The sequence below is a fragment of the Trichoderma reesei genome (genome assembly GCF_000167675.1).
Source record: "Trichoderma reesei QM6a unplaced genomic scaffold TRIREscaffold_4, whole genome shotgun sequence".
NCBI lineage: Eukaryota > Fungi > Ascomycota > Sordariomycetes > Hypocreales > Hypocreaceae > Trichoderma > Trichoderma reesei.
The window spans coordinates 1,657,561-1,676,383 of NW_006711151.1; the positions used below are offsets into that span (position 1 = coordinate 1,657,561).

An 18,823-nucleotide genomic window follows, 5' to 3' on the forward strand; every position below is an offset into this window, starting at 1 on the left:
ACCTTTGGACGGACTTTTGCTGCAGACGCCCTCTTTGGGCCAAGAATCCGGGGTTTTCCCCGCTTGTCGCGATCCTGAAGCAGAGACGGAGTATTGCGTTCCTGATGGCTTCATTGGGTAGGTAGGTACGCAACAATTGGCACAATAACCATCATTTGCTGAAAGCAACGAAGTTGGAGGTATGAGGACAAGCTAAGGCAATGTCAAGTGGCTTCTATCAAAGTTGCGGAGTTAGAAGCGACAACTGGACTTGCTCCGTGCCGCTTCACAGGCACTGTTCCTTTGGCTTGCCGCGTTTTTTTCTTCTTCTTTTCTTTTTGGCGCACACTCTCGGAAGCTAGCCGGGCACAAGAGACGAGGCTGGATGCGCCGGCTGTGAGACAAAGCCTGCCCTGTTAGCCTGTTCCTCTCTGCAACTCGAAAGACTCTGTCAATGCCGCCACTGCCCGCCGCCTGTCACTGCTCAAAGTGAACGCCGAGCCCGCATCTCCGTCTGCCCTGTGCGTGCGGGCAAGCAGGGAGCCTGTATTTTTTTTTCTTACCTCCCCCGTTTTTTCCCTTCTAGGTAGGGCAGTCTCCTGGTCGACGGCGGCGCGGTCTCTCTAGCTGTCGCATATCCGCTTCTCCGCACCTCGCCCGTCAACCCGAGGCTTCCGCTCTGCTGCTGCTCTTCCCCCACGATCCCGCGATTCTCCAGCAATGCCCGACAAGACGACGTCTGTTGTTTCTTACGCCGCCGGGGCGTCTCTCGCGGCGGCAGCGCTCTTCTACGTCTTCGGCCCGACCTTCACAATCGACCACGACACCACCAGCTCGCGCAAGAAGACCATTGTCGGGCTGCGCAACCAGGCCAATGACTGCTTCATCAACTCGGTGCTGCAGGCGCTGGCCGGCCTGCCCGAGCTGCGCATCTACCTGATCCGCGAGACGCACCGCCGCCGAATCGAAGACCCGTCTGTATACGCACACCTGGTGCAGCCCCTGGATGGAAAAGAGCTTGCGCAGTGGAAACTGCAGGGCCTCCAGGATGGGCTGGTGACGTACGGGCTCAAGGAGATGCTGGACGCGCTTAACGAGCGGCCCATTTCGAAAAAGGCCATTTCGCCCTTTCCCTTTGTCAAGGTGTTGGAGATGGCGTTCAAGCAGCGCATCAGCAGACAGCAGCAGGACGCGCAAGAGTTTTTGCAGATTGTGGCAGAGAGGCTCAAGGACGAATACCATGCCGGCCAGCGCGCGCGTCTGTATGCCCGGAGACAGGGCCTTGCCTCACTCGCCGAGTCGAGCCAAGCCAAGGACGGCAACGAAACCGACCGATCGGATGACGCTGCCGAGAATGCCGACGGCATGGAAGCATCTACCTCTGGCACCCAGATCCCCATCACTGTTGATCTGGCAGAGGTACAGCGGGCGGTTCGCGAGATCCAGGCTGCGCCAGAGCTTGAGGACGGTTTCCCGCTAGAGGGCAAATACGAGTCGCACATTCAATGCCAGACCTGCGGCTACACCACCAAGCCGAGAGAGGAGACCTTCTGCACACTGACGTTGGCAGTTCCGCAGGTCTCGTCCACGACACTCAACGCGTGCTTTGACGGTATCTTTAAGACGGAATATATCGATGATTTCAAGTGCGAAATGTGTCGACTGGTGCAGACCAAGACCAACCTCGAGCAGGAGATGGTCAAGTCGACGTCCGACAGCTTCAAAGCATTGGCCCAGGAGAACATACAGAAGCTTCAGGCTGCGATGGACGTTGACCCGGAGCGGCCGCCCGAGGATGTGGAGCTCGGCGATATTCGATATGCGCCCAAGAGAAGAATTGCAAAGACGACGCGCATATCTACGTTCCCCAAAATCCTGGCCATTCACCTATCCCGGTCCATCTACGGCATCGGGCAGATCACGCAAAAGAACTCGGCCAAGGTGTCCTTCCCCGAGCAGCTGCCGCTGGGAAGCGTCATGAAACAGCGCAAGTACAAGCTCTTGGGCGTGGTCACACATCGGGGAGGCCACAACAGCGGACACTACGAAGCCTTCAGGCGGCAAAACACACCGTCTCCTTATGCAAACATTAATCCTTTTCAGCCTTCCGATATCTATAGCAAGACACCAACACCCATTTCCACCCCTCAGATCTCAGCCCTCCGATCCGACAGCCCATCCATTTCAACGCCGGATCTGCTCTCGCCATCCTCAGACACGACCCCCTCTACGCCGTCACTGGAATCCAACGGGGCGCCCCCTCGAAGCGTTCCTGTCGACCTGCCCAGCTCTCTGGTGAACGGCAGAGATCGGGACGGCGAGACGAGCAGCCTTCGGTCCATCACTGCATCTACCAAGTCAGCGCTGTCCAAGCTCGCTCCCCCGAGAGCAAGCCTGAACGGCTCCTCTTCACCCAGCACCCTGGCCGTCGGCAAGCCACAGCCGCGACCTAAGAAGCGAAAGCCTGCGGACAAGTGGTGGAGAGTGAGCGACGAGAAAGTACGCGAGGCCAAGACGAGCGAGGTTCTGGGCATGCAGAAAGAAGTCTATCTGCTGTTTTACGAATTGGAGCCTGAAGAGTGAAGCGCTCGTTTCGCTCCAAGGACAGCAGCTTGTTTCCTACCTCAGCATCTACCCCCCTTTCGTTGGTCCTGAACGGACTGTTTCTACAAAGTGTCCATGATGCCGAATGTTTTCCCCCTTCTATTCTTCTATATTATATTTGCTTGATGCATTGTCTGGCGTTGCTCACTTTCTTTGCTTTTCGCTTTTTCTTCACGATACAAAAGCTTTTTTGATGATTGAAATCTGTACTTTTGGAAAAAGGAAAAAAGAGGTTGCAAGGGGGGAGTTTCCATTAGAACGCTCTTCGCTTATTTCTTGGCTTCAGGGGAAAGGGCCACATTGAACACTTGGTCGCGGGATGTGGTCGAGGAGATGGTATGTTCTTGGAAGAGAGGAGAGCGCTTGAAAAAAGGGGGCGATGGGATGCCATTTGGGAGAGGGAGTATAGGAGGCGTCTGTTCCGTGAGCAAGGCGTGGTGGTGGTACATTACCCGTTGTATGAGAGAGAGAGACAGAGAGAGAGTACAGGTCTTAACTTGTAGCAGTACGAAGTAAATAGTTATTTAAAGTAGCATACGCGGCATTCTATATAAAGACATGGCAGCGGTTCTTGTAATTTGGACTTGATTCAGATTGATTTGAATGTGATATTGCTGTGAAATTGTGGTTGATTAGCTCGGGTCGGCATAAGACACTGGTGAATGCGGTTCGTGGGGCTTGATAAAAGTTGAAGAAGATTCTCAAGTGTACCCGCAAAGGAAACAAAAAAAGCAAAGAAAAAGAATAATAGAATGGGAAAGGCCTCAATTTCACCGAATGTAAAAATGACAGGGCATTGACATTCTCCCGTTCGTTCTAGAAAATCCCATTGAAGAACTTGTTCAATTTTAAGATTGGCCATGGGTCCTTGATCCAGCGTCCCGGATTGCCGCGTAATTTGAGGCAATCTTTCTAGAAGCTCTAGAGCGTCTAGGATTCTTTATATAGAAAATTGAAGCATTTTCTTGACATTCCACTTCTTCTTGTACAAGTACATGATATGACATGTGATATTCTACTGCCAATAATGATTTCTCACCTGGGTGAGTGTGATGATGCTCGTGTGTTACCGGGGGGCTTAAGCTTAATCTCACAAGATCCTGGCTACGACTTTCCTCTTCACTCTTGTCCAAATGCATGTAGTTCGTCAGCCTCTCGTTTGAATTGAGGGTAGAATGGATAGCTGACACATTTCTTTTTATGATGGAAGCTTTCTTGCATGTGCCTGTGTATAGTGAACATCGTCCGCCAATGACCCATACGTAGGGCACGTATTATTGTCGTCTTAGTCGTAATCACACATGCAAAATGAGGCTGAAAAAGATCCAACCTCTGCGCGATGACGCAAAACCTCACATGCAAAAGCAACTTTTCTTAGTCAACCTCTTCAATGATCAGATAAATAAAGAAAGCCAACCAGGAAGAAAATTGTCCCTGCCATGGATATGCAAGAGAAAGAAAGAGGTAAAGAAGCCCACCTGGAGCACCTCCACAAAGGCGCGTCAGCTTCGTCGATCATGCCGCTAGCAAACAGACGCGGCAGAATCTGCCCCTTACGATTCATGGTACGACGGTTGAGAGAGAGAGAGAGAGGAAAGGCGGCATGAAAAAGAAATCGTGTTTGGAAATCAATGGCTCTATGCCTGGGTACTGTAGATACTGCCATGTTGATGATAGCATGTAGCTTGTGCGATGAACACTCAAGGAAAGAATTGGTAGGCTCTCATCAGCATCAAAAGCACCGAGAGACTTGAGAAAAGGCACAGATCACGATCCATTACAGTCTCCAGAGGGGCCCAAACAACGAGCCCCTGAAAGCTGTTGAACAGCACGACACTCGACGTACCCACCTCCCCAGAAGAGTTGTCATAGTGACACATGACCTGCATCTTCAACCAATGTTGAGATATATCGGCCCTCTTTCACCTCTGTCCATGGTTGACTGTAGAGCGTAACTGTGTTAGTTTGGAGAGCCTTGCAAAATTATATGTAGTCAATTGTCACTGCGACCTGAATACCACTTGGTCGCCATGGTTCTCAAGCCACGACTCACTCGTCGGCGGCTCATCCTTTTCTTCGCCGGTTTCTTCCTCACTCTCCACACCACGTACCTCTTACTTCCGCACGACTCTCACATCCGCCTCTCCATCAACTTCAACACTTCGCGCTTCTGGAATGCAATCCGAGCTTCAACCACAGATCGGGACGCTTGGCTGCGTCAGAGCCCTGCGCCACACCCTCTGAGTCTGCGTGACGACGTCGGCTATCTCATCAAAACAGGCTATGGCACTCGCCATCGGTTGCCCGCCTTGATAGAAGCCTTCGCTCGCACTGGAGACATTCTAGGAGACGAACATCAAAGCTTTATTGTTGTCGGAGACTGGACGCCAACGAACCAGACAGTCGACGGGCTGCCAACCGTGTACAATGCCGTGGACATGCTCATGGAGACCAAGCTCGACCCATCGCTTCGGGACCACCCCCGTCTCCCCAAGTACCGCTCCCTTCAGGAAGCGATAGACTCGGGCGATGAGAATCAGGCGAACGAGCTTGGCCGGGAGTTTGGGTGGGAGTTGGATGCGCTCAAGGTAGAGTGATTGATAGCCATGCCCCCCCATGACAGCCCCCTATCCCGACGCACCGTCTGCTAACATCTGAGCGGTCAAGTTCATCACGGGCATGGAGTTGGCTTACAGGCTAATGCCCCAGAAGAAGTGGTACATCATCCTAGATGACGATACCTTTCTGATAGGGCCTTCGCTGCATCTCCTCTTGAGCCATTTGGATCCCACCAAACCGCAGTACATTGGCAACGCCGTGGGCGACTACAAAAGTCGCTTCGCACACGGGGGTTCTGGCATCGTGCTGTCGCAGGAGACCATGCGGCGCCTCTTCAGCAATCCCGGCATCGTAGCCCAGTCACATGTCGACTCGCTCGACGAGACATGGGGTGACCGCCTAGTAGGCACGACGCTGATCAAGCTGGGCATCTATCTCGACGAGCGGTATAGCCATTACTTCAACGGTGAGCCGCCCGCGATGGCCCGGGTCCAGGGTGACCGCTTCTGCTCGCCCATTGTCTCCCTCCATGGCATCCGCAGACCAGGGGCCATGGAGGCCGTCGGCGAGGCCCTCTCCAACAGACAGAAGCCAGTGCTGTGGACCGACCTGTGGCAGCTGTTTGCCGCCTCTTCACTCGACGATGCTGGCCGCGAGCCGGTACGTCAGATGCGGGACCACGTGGGGCCGACGGGCGACGACACGACGACATGGCAGGGCATCGCATCGGCAGAGGCATGCCGCAGCAAGTGTCAGGATGACAGAAGCTGCCTGGCGTGGACCTTTGATACGAAGGCGCGGGCTTGCCGCACCAGCCCTTGGATGGTCATTGGAGACGGCAGCGGCGTAGAGGCGGAGGAGGAGTCTGGTCTCGACGATTGGCAAAGGGTGGCGTCTCTGATGCGGCACTGCGGCCGAGCATCCACGTACGAGTATCAGCAGTAGTAGTAGCAGGAGATGGGTGCCTTGCAGCCTGTTGGATGCCCGGTTGCAGTTGGATGAAGCCCATGCGATGAATGGAGTTTGATCCCATAGGATGGCCGCAAAGGCGCTAATACCAAGGCAATGCAGAGACGGCGATAACACGAGGCAACACGACCGCTTGGCGCGTGCCGCGAGTGCGTCGTGGTGGTGACACCGGCCGTAGCTGGCAGGGCCGCAGAGGAGGCAGTTGACCGTACATGTATGTACTGTATTCAGGAGGTATTAGTAGCAGCAGCATGAGCTGTATTGCATGTAGTGACACTGCCTCGTACATAACACAGCTGGCTGCATGTGATATGATGCTACTGCGTGACCATGTCCAACATGCGCACACAGATGCCTGCTTGCAGACGCCCTGTTACCGTCTCCGCACCTTATGAGAACAGGGGGGGGGGGGGAGCCTCTGCCGCAGCCAATCTAGACTGGTAGCGAGGCTACGCGAGGACTAGTAAGGAGTGAGCGCCAAAGAGACGGGGAAAGCAAAAAGGGAAAAGGGAAAGAAGGAAAAGAAGGACTGAGGATCATGGGGCAATAAGACAGTGGGCAAGCTGTGTGAAGCGCCCTGCTCATTGCCAAGGAAAGGAGACAAAGTTGAACAGGGCATTGAATGACTCGGTGCTTTGGCGGGCTTGTAGAGCCTGCGTCTGTGTCCCCCGACGTTGGAAAGATCGGGCGAACGTTGCAGGACGTCGTGCTCCTGCGAAGTGATTGCTCGCTGAGTGCATAATGCGGAGTTAGCGCCCGTGATTGTCGACAGCTTGGTAGACACACAAGGACGCTGTCTCGAAGCCCCAAGTCCGACCAACGGTGACGATGCAGCCATGTCTCACGGTGATTGCCTGGCTGCGACTCTGGCTGGTCGCCTCTGCTGCACTAAATTCCTCCCTACTTGCACCACCCTAGCGGTGTGAGGCCATACAGGCACTTGCAGTCCGAATATGTGCTCTTCTTTGCAAATGGAGTGAGAATAGGGGGCAGCCTGGCAGGCTTCCGGAGTGGGCCAGAACCGGGCCATCTTCAGCTTTCGTCGGCGATGTGACAGTCAACCGTCAGCGCTGGTCAAGACCTGCTTGTAGTGCTTTGTCCGCACTCCTGGGGCCAGCGCTCCCCTACTGCCTCCCTCCTTCACTAGGAATGATGGCAGCGGATCCAGGAGCTTGAAAGGACGTCCTAAGGAACCTTGTCCAGGACGTCGGTGTTCGCTTATCTGGCTGTACAGCTAATTACTCCGATGGATTTGGACAGTCAGGAGCGCTTGCACGAGCGACTGCTGCCTCTAACGACGGATGCCACAAGGCAAACGATGAACCGGCTCCTTTCTAAAGAGACTTCTGGCTCTCGGCTTGTGGAGCTGGAGAGGAAATCGCAGACCTGGCAGGCTAAGTCATGCGGCTAGATCCTCCATGCGTCGAGATGGCATGGAGCGCTGATGGCCGATGCAGTCGTGTGTGAGTTCTCACTTAGCCTGCTTGGAGAGGGTCGTAGGCTAAAAAGACAGAAACCACACGGGGGCGACGACGTAGCATTACCATGTCTAACTTGACCGCGGATGCTGGCGACGTGCTGCTGCAGCTGCAGCACCCTCCTCAGCCAGCCTGGATCCCTGCAGCAGTAACGGGGAACACATCCCGCCATCGGTACGGTCTGCGTACGAGGACTTCGTCTGCTTGCAGTAGGGGGCTTTCGGGCGTGGTGGCGCCTGGGCGTGCATGCAAGCCTCGCAGAGCTTTGGAGTCCCTCCACGGGGAGCATCGCCAGGTTTGTTAAAGGCCATGCCAAACCTGGTGCAAGGAGTAGCTGCCTGTAAAGTACATCCCCTTTGACGGCTTGCCAAGGCTCTCGCCGAAAGCCAGGCGGAGGCGAAATCTTGGGCTTCTGCTTGGCGACGCATGAATGGGCCGAAGAGGGGGGTGAAGACTCTTCTGGTGTTGAGGCAGTGCTCGAGTACTAGTATCCTCTTGATTTGAGTATCAATCATATGTGATAAAGTTGCCAGCGTCGATATTGTGGAGAGACGTTCCACGTACCAATGATGGCATGCTGAGCTGAGAGGAGCAGGCATAGCATGTCGATCTCTGCGAGACTCTCGACCTGGGTCTTCTCTCGGATACATCAGGACGGCCGTGACGGGTGTAGAGAACAAGAATGCGGAGCAACTGCAGCAGCGCGGCTTGCAGTTTGCGGCCATCCATGTGGCCGATGGTCCCCTTTCGCTTCGCTCAGGAAGAAAGCCGTTCTTTAGTGCCCTGGTCGATGAGCTCCGTCTGGGGGGGCTAGTGTATGACTCCCATCGTTGTCAGGTCATATTTGCCTTTCCTTTCTTTTTCTTCTTCCCTTCACTCTCTTTGCTTTTTCTTTTGATTTCATTCAACTGGTCTCCCCCAACCTCCCCCCCAGGCATCCATATTCAGTCAATACCCAGTCATGTCAAAGGGTCTTACACAAGCTGGTGGCTGGCTGGCTGCTGCTTGGCCGCTAATGAAATTGCGCCGTCCAGGCAAGGTTGCTCAGCTATGGGCTCATCTCTTCCTTGGGAGCCATTTCATCGTCCGGCGGCAACCTATGGGAGCGCCTCTGCTGTAATTGTAGGCATCACTCGGCAATGATTGGTTTGCTAAGAATATATCAATTAGTGTCGAGTGATGGGTGTTTGTCATATTACTACGCTCCGCACCAGCGGGTTTGCCAAATTGAGGGCCACGACTTACAACGGAGACTGAGTGCTCGTATGTACATGCTGCGCGCGTAGAGAATAATCGCTCGTGCCCCATAGAAATAACAAGGCCGGAGGGCCGCGGCAGACGCTGCATGCTGAACGAAAAGCAGCAAGATCCACCGGATGCCAACTCCGGACATGCATCAGGGAGGGAACATATACGGAGTGAGTAAGAAGCACAAGCAAAGCGGTCGGCGGGTCAAATCAAGGGCACATGCCCAGGATATGAGTTACCGTGAACAAAAGGCGGCGACAAGGTCTCCTTGGAAGGTTCGGTGAGCTCCTTTTTCTCATCATACTCTGACGGCTCGATTGTCTCGCCTGTCTGTCGAGCCTCGGATGAGATGCGGACGCAGGCTCGACGGTTGAAGCTGGGTTGGTAGCGAGGGGGGTGCCATTGGCTCCCCAAAAAGGCTGCAGGCATCGTCTCGGGGATATTTCAGACCAGAGGCTGCAGTATCGATCTGGATGTGGGCTCGGCATCCCTTGTCGGATAGCTGTGATCGGTGAGCGTCTTCAGGGGCTGCGGTACGGGGAATCTATCCAGGCAGGAGTATCGAAGAGTACTGTACTCGCGGACAGGATGCGATGGTGGTATGGTTGTGGAAGAGGAGGAGGAGGTGGTGGTGGTGGTGGTGTAGGTGGCGGCGGCATGTGCAGTATGCATGCACAAGGTCAGTGGTCACATACACACACACACAGCACAATGCAGCTCTCAGCCGTTGTGACCTGGCTTCTCCCCCTTGTCTCCACGCTACCTTCCGTCCGGCCTAGGGATCCGAAGACTATTGCGGAGTAGTTGATGATCTAGCACCGCGGTGGCCTGCCGTCGTCGTCGTAGCATCTCATGGTACCCGCCTGATGCTCTGTGCAGTAGCGCAGCATTCATTCATGAGCGGCGAGAGTACGGAGTAGCACTGCTCACTCTTTGCTCAGGATGGCTTGCCCTGTTTGCTGCGGCACCGTTTGGCTATCTTGTCACACAAGCATAGTCAATGCGTATGAACAGACAATGGCAGCTGCTGGGAGTGACGCACCCACCTTGCCCACATGCACCTGGACCGCTGCTCATCGCGTCGTGCTCAGGCGATATGCGGTTGCATTCGTTTGGTCGCAAGTAGGAAACCGATTGGTAATAGCATATGACCAGTTACTCGTATCTCTGGCCTGACAGCCCTTTTGACCACTCGTATTCGTCGCTCGCCAATCTGCATCTCCATCGATCTTATCCACAGGCGGGCGTTATCGGCCATCTCCTTCGTCCTGCCTGCCCATGGGGGATGCGGCCGTTGGGCCAAGCGGTTCCACGTCTAAGACATTGTTTCCAGCAGGATACATACCTATGCTGCTCCGTACGACTAGCCAAAGGACTAGCATAGCCGAGTGTCGGTTGGCGAGAGTCAGAAGACGGGAAGAAGCCCGCGTGTCTCGGTGGTGTCGAGCGTACCTGGTGCTAGCGATGCACGCTCCCTACCGGCGGCTGGAGGCGTGCTGTGGCCAGCTCAGTCCAGAGCAGTCGAGCTGGACCCTGAATTGGATTGGAAGAGACCTGTGATGGTGTGTAGCAGCATGTGCGAGCATGGAGCACGCATGTATGGCGTATGTACGGAGAGGGCAGTTGAAGATATCGAGTATCAGGTAGGTAGTAGGTAGGTAGTCGAGGCAGGAGGTACCTTGGTAGTAGTTGCACTTGGCCAAGCATCGTCGAGGTCGTCTTACCTAATGGCGGCACGTGTCCCGTTGCCTGACCTTGACGACGACCCTTGAAGCCGCGCTTGCTTGAAGGCTCTATCCATTGTTGCTGCTTGCACGAGATGCTTGTCTCTCCGTGAATGGAAAGATGACGAGTAACATGATGTTCTCAATCCCAGAGCTGCAAAAGGTGTCGTGTGCTGGATCAGAGCTGCAGCTGCCTGGTACGCGCACCCTATGGGCGTCCATCCTCCCCGTATGGCGTCCAATGCCAGAGCTCAGGACAGCCGCACAAGGCACAGAATGAGCACCTCGCATCTGCGCCGGCGTCGAGTCCCTGTGGTGGTGGTGGTGGTGAGTCCAATAGATCTCCAGGGTTGCCGATGCAGCTCGAGAATCGATCCAATTGGACCGGGTCTGCAGTCCGAGCCGCCCTACCGGGCACCATCACAGACAAGCATCAGCGCCATGTACACTACTATGTAGGGGCCAAGCATACATACTACCTAGTAGTAGTACTACACACCAAGGACACATGCAGACTGCTGGACCCGCGGGCGAATCACCATCCGCACGTACGTTCGTACATCAGCAGGGAGCTTGAGGAGGCTGTCTCGGTACCAAGAAGCTACGAAGCTGCAGAGGGACATATTATCTGTACACGCATGCGGGCTGAAAGTGGGCTATCATTCATTGCTCGATATATTGACGGACTGAGTGACTGGACGGGAGGAATCCTCCAGTTTGTGGGCTGCATCTGCATCCGAATCCATCTGGCTGCGTCGCGGCTTATCCAGTGGTTGTTCGTGTCTGTCCTTTGCCATTGATGGATCACTCACGACTGCAATCGGTTCCATATCAACCCCTTGCCAGGACTTGTCCAGGCAAATTCTAAGATAGGTATCCCAAAGTGTACCTCCAAGGTAGGCAACTCGTATACATACCGACAGAGACACTCGACAAGCGCCGTTCTCATTGTACAGCAACTTGTACCGGCATTGCTGAAGACATCACCGCCATTCAGGGCCTCATTCAGCCTCTGATTCATCCGTGCTGTCTTGGACGGAGGAGCTCCCGGGAGTTGGCCCAGGAGAAGGTTGCGCTAGCCGACTCATAGGCCTAGCCGGGGGCCCCTGCCGCCAATTGCTCAGAGTCAGGGCCTGAGCCAAAGGGAGCCTGAAGTCGAAAGGGTCAAGTGCGTGCTCGTACTGGTACCTGGAGGCTCAGGTGCCGGAGGGCTGGTCCCGGGCGAATCTCGCGGAGGTGGCAGCTTATGAGAAGTTCCGTGGTGTAGGTATTCAGTTGCTGACGAGTGCCGGCCTCTGGCGCGGACCGACTGCAATGTGCGCGCTCTGCTGCTGCCGGCAGGTAGCCCGAAGGTACTGGTACAGGTCTGCGATTGCTGCTGCGGCAGCTCTAGCGCGCTCTCCTCAGTGGCCTCTCCCCTGTGCCTCCCTCCCCTGAACCGCCTGCCTAGGTATGCATGCGCACTGCAAGCCGGGTGCTAGTGGAGAGGAGGGGAAGTTCCGGTACTTCGCGCCCAGCCCGGCCGGCGCTAGGCGACCAGGTACCCTTTACGGGCCACCCTGCCTGGGACCGCTGCACCGCCTTCCAATGGCTCCTGATTGATGCTCCAGACGACGTCCAGCTCACAATTTTGCATCTGCACTGCACTGCACATCACAAACCACACAATCTCTTCTCCACGACTAGCCCAACCCTCCCTCTCCTGTTCGCTTCACGGCGGCCGGGGTCGCGTCCCCTTGCTCGCAGTTAACGCCATCCATGTCCGCCGCTCCATAATATTCTAATTACAGACGTAGAAAATGGTTCCAGACGATTCGGGAGACGACAAGTCTCTTGTCGCCGTCTCCAACGACGCTACTTCTCGACCTCCTCCTCGACCTGCTTCTGCTTCTGCCTCTACCTCTGTCTCTGTCTCTGCTTCTCCCGCAAGAGATCTCTCTCCCAAGCCGCAGCTCACCCAGGTCAGCGCCTCAGACCCGACCTCAACAGTTGCCGCCGCTGCGCCGCCCTCACAGGAGCTCAAGCACGAGCAGCAACCGCCGGTGACGGACGAGCAGCTACAGCACCATCCAGCTCAGCAGCAGCAGCAGCAGCAGTTGAAAGAAGAGCCGCAAGAGCCGCCGCCGCAGCAGAGACATCAGGAGCAACAGAAACAAGAGGAGGAGGAGCAGCAGCAGCAGCAGCAGCGCGAGCCACAGCCGCAGCCTCAGCCGCATCCGTCCCCCAAGCAGCAGATCCCGTCTCCTCTTCCGCACAACCCGCCTCTTCCTCAGCAGCATCCGTCTCCTCAACAGAACGGCGACAGTCGGGTGTCCGAATCCGCGTCCAATACCGCAACCCCCAAGCCCGAGACCGAGCCCGCGCCCGAGCCAGCGTCCGACATGGCCAGCCATCGACCGGCTCTTCACGGCCTGCATGCCGGCTATGCCACCACTTCCTCGTCGCCCATCTACACTCCCCAGTCCAGCCTCCCAACCACCCAATACGCCTCATATTCCACAGTCTCAGCTCAGCAGGGCGATGCATACCGCGTGAGCCCCGTGGGCACTCCGCAGATGTCACTGCCCAGCATGCGCACAATCGACGCCATGTCACAGCAGTCGGTCCCTCCCATGCCTCACCATTCCATGTCCATGAGCATGAGCATGCCCCTTACATCCGTCTCGCCGACCCCTCCCTACTTTACCAGCCATTCGACACCTCTCCCCTCCAACTACGGCTTCCCGCAAGACGCCCTTGCTCGGTATCCTCTCCCGCACGACCCTCGGTTGATCAACCATCGAGGACCCAAAAAGGTATGCTTCTTGTTCTCTGCGGCATTGCGAACCTGCTGGGACCCAATTGGTCCTGGGACGAAGCAATTGAACGGCCACGAGCACGAGAGCTGACGTGGTGGCACGTAGGAAATCAAGCGACGAACAAAGACAGGCTGCTTGACGTGCCGCAAGCGACGAATCAAGGTGCGCATATGCAAACATCCACTTCCTCCATGAATTGCCCCTTCACGAAGCTGCCCTCTTTGCCACTACGACTATCTTCTGCTTATTTGCCCCCCTCATTTTCATTCAATATCCTGTCCCCGTTTTCCCTGCTTGCAGCTGCAACGCGACACTGAAAGGCAGAGGGGGGAAAAAAAAGCGGCCCCTGTTAGAGCTGAAGCTATCCTGGAGCTGAGCTGAGGAACCGTCTGTAACCCGTGGCGCGTGCCGCTAAAAAATTGCCAACGCGAGCGTCAGACTCGGCAGAACCTCACTCAATCGTCCTTGTTTGCACTGGCCATCGACAGCCTCAGCTCTTCCTCCTCTCCGCTCTCCGCTCTCTGGCCTCACCGCCACTCGCCCGCACTCCCGCTCCTGTTGCTCTTGTTCTCCCTCCCTCTCCTGCATCGTCGTCGCTTCTGCTAGCTCGCCGCTCCTCTGCTTCATGCGCCCCACCTGCTACAGGCCTTTCCATTGACCTCACTCTGTCCTTGCAGTGCGACGAGACGCATCCCACCTGCAACAACTGCAGGAAGTCGAAGCGTGAGTGCCTCGGCTACGATCCCATCTTCCGACAGCAGGCCGGCACCCCGACCAGCAGCAACGTGCAGCCCGCCTCCAGCAGCCTCTCGCCGGCGACCGAGCCCTCCGGCCTGGCCTCGTCCACCGCTGGCCCGTCAACACCGCGTCTGGTCAACTCGTACGGCAGCCAATCGCCTATGCTGCCGAGTGTCTATGCGACAGGCTCAGCCCCCAGCACACCGTCGATCCCTCCCAACAGCTACATCCCGCCCATCTCCACCCCCGGCTCGTCTTCAGCCGTGTCTGTCAAGCAGGAGTACGGTTACGGCTACTCGTCCAACATCGATCCTGCTGTGCGCAGCATGTCTGGCACGCACAACCACCAGATGTCGCTCTCGGGCTCCGACAACGGCTATCTACGAGGTAAGACTACTCCTGCTCATGTCTGCTGCTTTTGGTTTCTTTCTCTCATTCATTCTTGTGGTCATACACAACCAGTCTAGAATGCTAACCCGGTTGGCAATTTGCAGCCAAGAAGATGAGGATCGACGAAATCATCGACCTACTTGGCCCGCCTGCACCCGCCCAGCAGATCAGTCACACGGAAGAGACGTTCAATGAGATCACAAAGGTCTACCATGAGATGTACGCCGGCGGGCTCAGCGCTTTTTTCGAGACCAGCTGGTACTACTTTACCGAGAACGGCAAAATGACGTTTCCCAAGGATGCCAACCTGATTGAGCACATGGCAACGTTCCTCAAGATCCTTGAGGGCGTCAAGGCCAATGACCACACCCAGATGGCCTATTCGGGTGTTCTAGAAACCAGGATTGTGTGGGAGCTTGCCTGCACAGCATATCAAGTCCCGGAGAGGGCAACCAACTCGATGCGTCTGAACCTGCCCCCCGACAACGACGCCATCGAAGCTAGAAACCGCCTCCATGTCGTCGAAGCCCTGCTCTGCGGTGACGAGCTGCTTAGCAACCCCCTCTGTCCCCCGGTGGCTGATGGAGATCACCACCGCGTGCGCCAGTTCGACTTTTGGTACAGCTTGGCCGAGTTTGTCCGTAGGAGGGAGAACCCCAACTCGCCTGCCGCTGTCAAGGCTAGGGAAGATGTTTTGGCACGGATGCGCCACCTTCTTGACGGTCGCGAGAACCGCGATGTCCTCTACTCGATCGCCGTCGTCCGCGAGCTCGCGCCCAACTTCGACGCCGGATATGCAGCTACAATCCCACAGCATCTGGATGAGTCAGACCCCAAGAATCGACTGGCCGTCGCGTCCAAATTTCTTCTTGACGAGTCCCAAGTCACCGGCGGAACAACCAACGTGGTGCGTCGATTCAGCGACATTGCCTCTCGGGCTTTTGTCAACCCTGGGGTAAACATTGCACGAAGGGTATAGCAGAAATGCCGCAACTTGTCGAGAGCCGGGCTCAACTACTATATCCTACATCGTCCGTAGGAAGGGGATGCATCTTACTTACTCATTTTCCTTTGTCTCAGCCGCCTGCTGCAAACCCATCGGCAAGTCCACTGTCACTCTGCCAAAGCTAGTGCGACTATTAAGCAAGCTTCTTGTTTTTCTGTTGACTCCGCGAAGCATGGCAAGTCTCTCCGTTTGGCCAAAAGCCGTCTGTTTTTTTTATTTTTTCCTATTTCATTGTCTGTTATCTGTTTTCATGGCGTTGCAACACCGTTGAGGGACCACGGCCAAGGAAGGGGGTAGGCAATTTCTCTGCTCTTTTCTTATTCTCTTTTCGCTGCGTTAGGTCTCTTTCGGTGGCCCCCCCCCCCCCGTTTTGATTTCCAGTCTCTTTATGGGACATATATGGCACACTGTGGCCTGGAGGCGTTTACGTGCAACCATTTTTGCGGCGGGCTGCCATGTATTGCTCTTTTTGTCGGCATCTTTCTGCTTTGTTGGCATATCACTAAGCCGATCTGGAGGTTGATGCCGCGTAAGAAGCGCACTGGAAGCCAGTTCCTAGTGGAACAGCACGTGAGCTGAACCTTTGCGCTTGGAGAGAGGGGGAAGTGAAGGATGAACGAAGATAGAATTTTTCTTTTGTTTCTTTCCAACCAAATTAGACAGGAAGGGCTGGTCCGTTTGGACTTCAGCGCGGATCATGGTTTTGGGGGGGCGGCATGGGATCGGTTTATAGAAGGGCGGTTCTCTCTGTCATAGCCTGAGCTACCTTACCTCAGAGCTTTTTGTTTTCCTGGTTTACCTATACTCAAAACTGTCAAACAAGAAGCAAACAAAACAAAGATCTACTGCCTTGAGATTTTTACTCACAGGCAGCGACTATTTTCCTTGTTATTACTTTTCTTGAAAGTGTTTTTCTCCTTTTTTCTTTATAAGTGTTTTCCTATTTTCCCCTTATTTCCTTAGTGTTTAATGTGGTGCCTGGGTGAGGCTCTCTAGGTGCTTATACATATAGATCTGGTACATTTCCCTACCTTATATACAGGATATATCCAACGATATCTCATTCTTTATCATTTAATCCATCTTGACGATCACGTCTTGACGACCATGCCCTTATGAGTGCTTTTATAAACTTTCTTCCCAATACCCCCAATGGCAGGTAACAGTCTTCTTCACCTCAACTCTTACCAAAATTTCCAAACCAGATACTGTCATCGGGCCGCATCCCCGTCGTAACGCCCTCAAGCCCACAAACAGCCCTCTCCTGGTCGCCAACCTTCCACTTCCTGACGACATCGCCCCTCACAAGCAGCTGCATGACCATGCCCGCCTCGGCGTGCCACATGTTGTGGCAGTGGAAGGCCCACATGCCGGGGCTATCCAGCACGACGCGGATGACGGCCCAGCTGTAGCCCTCCACGGTGACGGTGTCCCGCCGGAGGGGATTATCGTCCAGATTGAGCTCCTTGACGAAGGAAGGGAAGTCTGTTTCGGAGGGAGGGTATCCGCTACGGGCTTGGTAGAGAACGAAGAATTTGTGGCCGTGGAGGTGGAATGGATGTGAGCCGTCGTCAAAATTGTTGATGGCTAGGTCGATGGTGCGAATGCCCTCTGTTTGGATGACGAGTTCCTTTCGGGAGTCAAAGGCCAGGCTGTTGACGGCAATGGGCGACTTGAGGGTGGTGAGGTTGGAGTGTGCGTCGAGGAAGCGGTGCAGCGAGGGACGGGTGGCGTTGTGGTGCCAGGTTGATTCGTTGAAGAAGCCGCGTGCGAGGCGCCAGTCGCCGATCATGAAGCTGGCGTCGAAACGCATGTACTTGTCTGCGGGGGGCGGCGTCATGGGAATCACCGGATGCAGGGCGGAGACGTTGAGATCGCGGCATATGACTTCGATGGCGTCGGGCCAGTCTGTGCTGGTTGGATCGCTGAGTTCCTTGTCTGCTGGTGTGTCATTGGAGGAGTTATAGCGCATCACGGCACGCATCTCGGGCTTCAGCAGCGGGTTCTTGGTGGTGAAGCAGTGTGTCACCATCCTGGCCCTCATCCAGAAGGCGTCGCCGGTGGTAACATTGGTTTCCACGATGACACTGTACCGCTGGGCTGGGAGGATGTTGAGACGATGAAAGGGTTCGGGAAACACGTCGGTGCCGTCGACTTCCGTGACATAAAAGGGGTGCTCGTCGAACTGGATCTGGAACTCGGCAAAAGCCCCGACGTTGATGATGCGGAGTCGATGCCTTTGGCCGGCAGCAAGATCGAGGATTGGGGTTGAGACATTAGTAGCATCACAGTCCCAGCCTGGGAAATCGGCGCAGTCACGCACGCCGCGGCCGTTGATCAAGCCATTGTCCGGGACAGGCTCGTCGTTTCCCATGTCTGGCTTCAGATAGTCCATCAGGAGCTCAGACGTCAAGTTGTGATAATGGTCCTGAACCATCATGATCCTATCAGAGGCGTAGTCCAGCTTCTGCAACACTGTCCGCTCCTCCTTGGCGTGAATAACGACCGGGCCAAGCAGCCCATCAGATGCCTGAGCGCTGTGGTGAGCATGGTACCAATAAGTGCCCGACTGATGCTGGACCTTGAACTCGTAGGTGAAGGTCGAGTTGGGCGCAATCGGGCATTGAGTGATGCCGACGGCACCGTCCATGGAGTTGGTGCCATTCTGGAAGAGACCGTGGAAATGGATCGAAGTCGCATTCGTGGCTTTGTTCTCGACAATGACGCGGATGGTGTCGCCTTCGTTGCATTCGACCAATGGCCCGGGAAACTGATTGTTGATGAGAATCATGGGACGATAGATGCCGTCAGGGTTCAGACGTCCATCTAGAATGGTCCAATGGTACTCTCTTGTGGTGGGAGGAGCGTCAAAGTCCCACGAAGGAGATAGGACGTAGTGTGAGGCATCTCTCAGCTGAGGGGCGCTCGGCAGCTCTTCTTCATAGTGGACAATGGCTGGCGCAAGGCTGCTGTCGCCCTCGTCTTCATCATTGGGCTCAGATTCAGCCTCGTGATGATCAGACTCCTCTTCCTCATGAGGCTCACCCGGTGGGTGGTGATCATCGACTCCTTCTGAAGAACCCTTGGAGAGTGATTGAAGACCAAACGGGACAGCAGACAGCGCCAGCACAGATACGACCACGATGAAGAAGAAGAGGCCTAACTTCCACAGGGGTTGAGAGCGTGACTGACGTCGAGACGGACGGAAACGCGACGAACGGCGCGACTGGCGAATGAAGGGCTGATGCTCGCCGAGCTCTTGGTGAGCCTCGTTGCGCAAGGCACCAGCCGAGCCTCGTCCGTGATGCGGTCCAGCGGCATCCATTGCGC

The 18,823-nt window shown here is 55.4% G+C and overlaps 4 protein-coding genes across 4 annotated transcripts; 3 read left to right on the forward strand and 1 right to left on the reverse strand.

Moving 5' to 3' along the window:
• Positions 1-699: 699 nt before the first annotated feature.
• TRIREDRAFT_58150 (uncharacterized protein) lies at positions 700-2,562 on the forward strand (the record flags this gene model as incomplete). The annotated part of the gene is made up of 1 exon (XM_006963240.1): positions 700-2,562. The coding sequence occupies one exon, from the start codon at positions 700-702 to the stop codon at positions 2,560-2,562; it is 1,863 nt and encodes a 620-aa protein (XP_006963302.1).
• A 2,051-nt stretch (positions 2,563-4,613) lies between these two features.
• Positions 4,614-6,087, forward strand: TRIREDRAFT_76151 (glycosyltransferase family 31; the record flags this gene model as incomplete). Its single annotated transcript, XM_006963241.1, has 2 exons — positions 4,614-5,171; positions 5,293-6,087. 2 exons carry the CDS (start codon positions 4,614-4,616, stop codon positions 6,085-6,087), a joined length of 1,353 nt encoding a protein of 450 aa, XP_006963303.1.
• A 6,762-nt stretch (positions 6,088-12,849) lies between these two features.
• Positions 12,850-15,466, forward strand: TRIREDRAFT_57631 (uncharacterized protein; the record flags this gene model as incomplete). The annotated part of the gene is made up of 3 exons (XM_006963242.1): positions 12,850-13,405; positions 13,807-14,484; positions 14,592-15,466. Coding segments are annotated over 3 exons (2,109 nt in total), but the record flags the coding sequence as incomplete, so codon positions are not given.
• A 1,204-nt stretch (positions 15,467-16,670) lies between these two features.
• On the reverse strand, positions 16,671-18,509 carry TRIREDRAFT_57860 (multicopper oxidase; the record flags this gene model as incomplete). The annotated part of the gene is made up of 1 exon (XM_006963446.1): positions 16,671-18,509. A coding segment is annotated over one exon (1,839 nt), but the record flags the coding sequence as incomplete, so codon positions are not given.
• Positions 18,510-18,823: the final 314 nt, after the last annotated feature.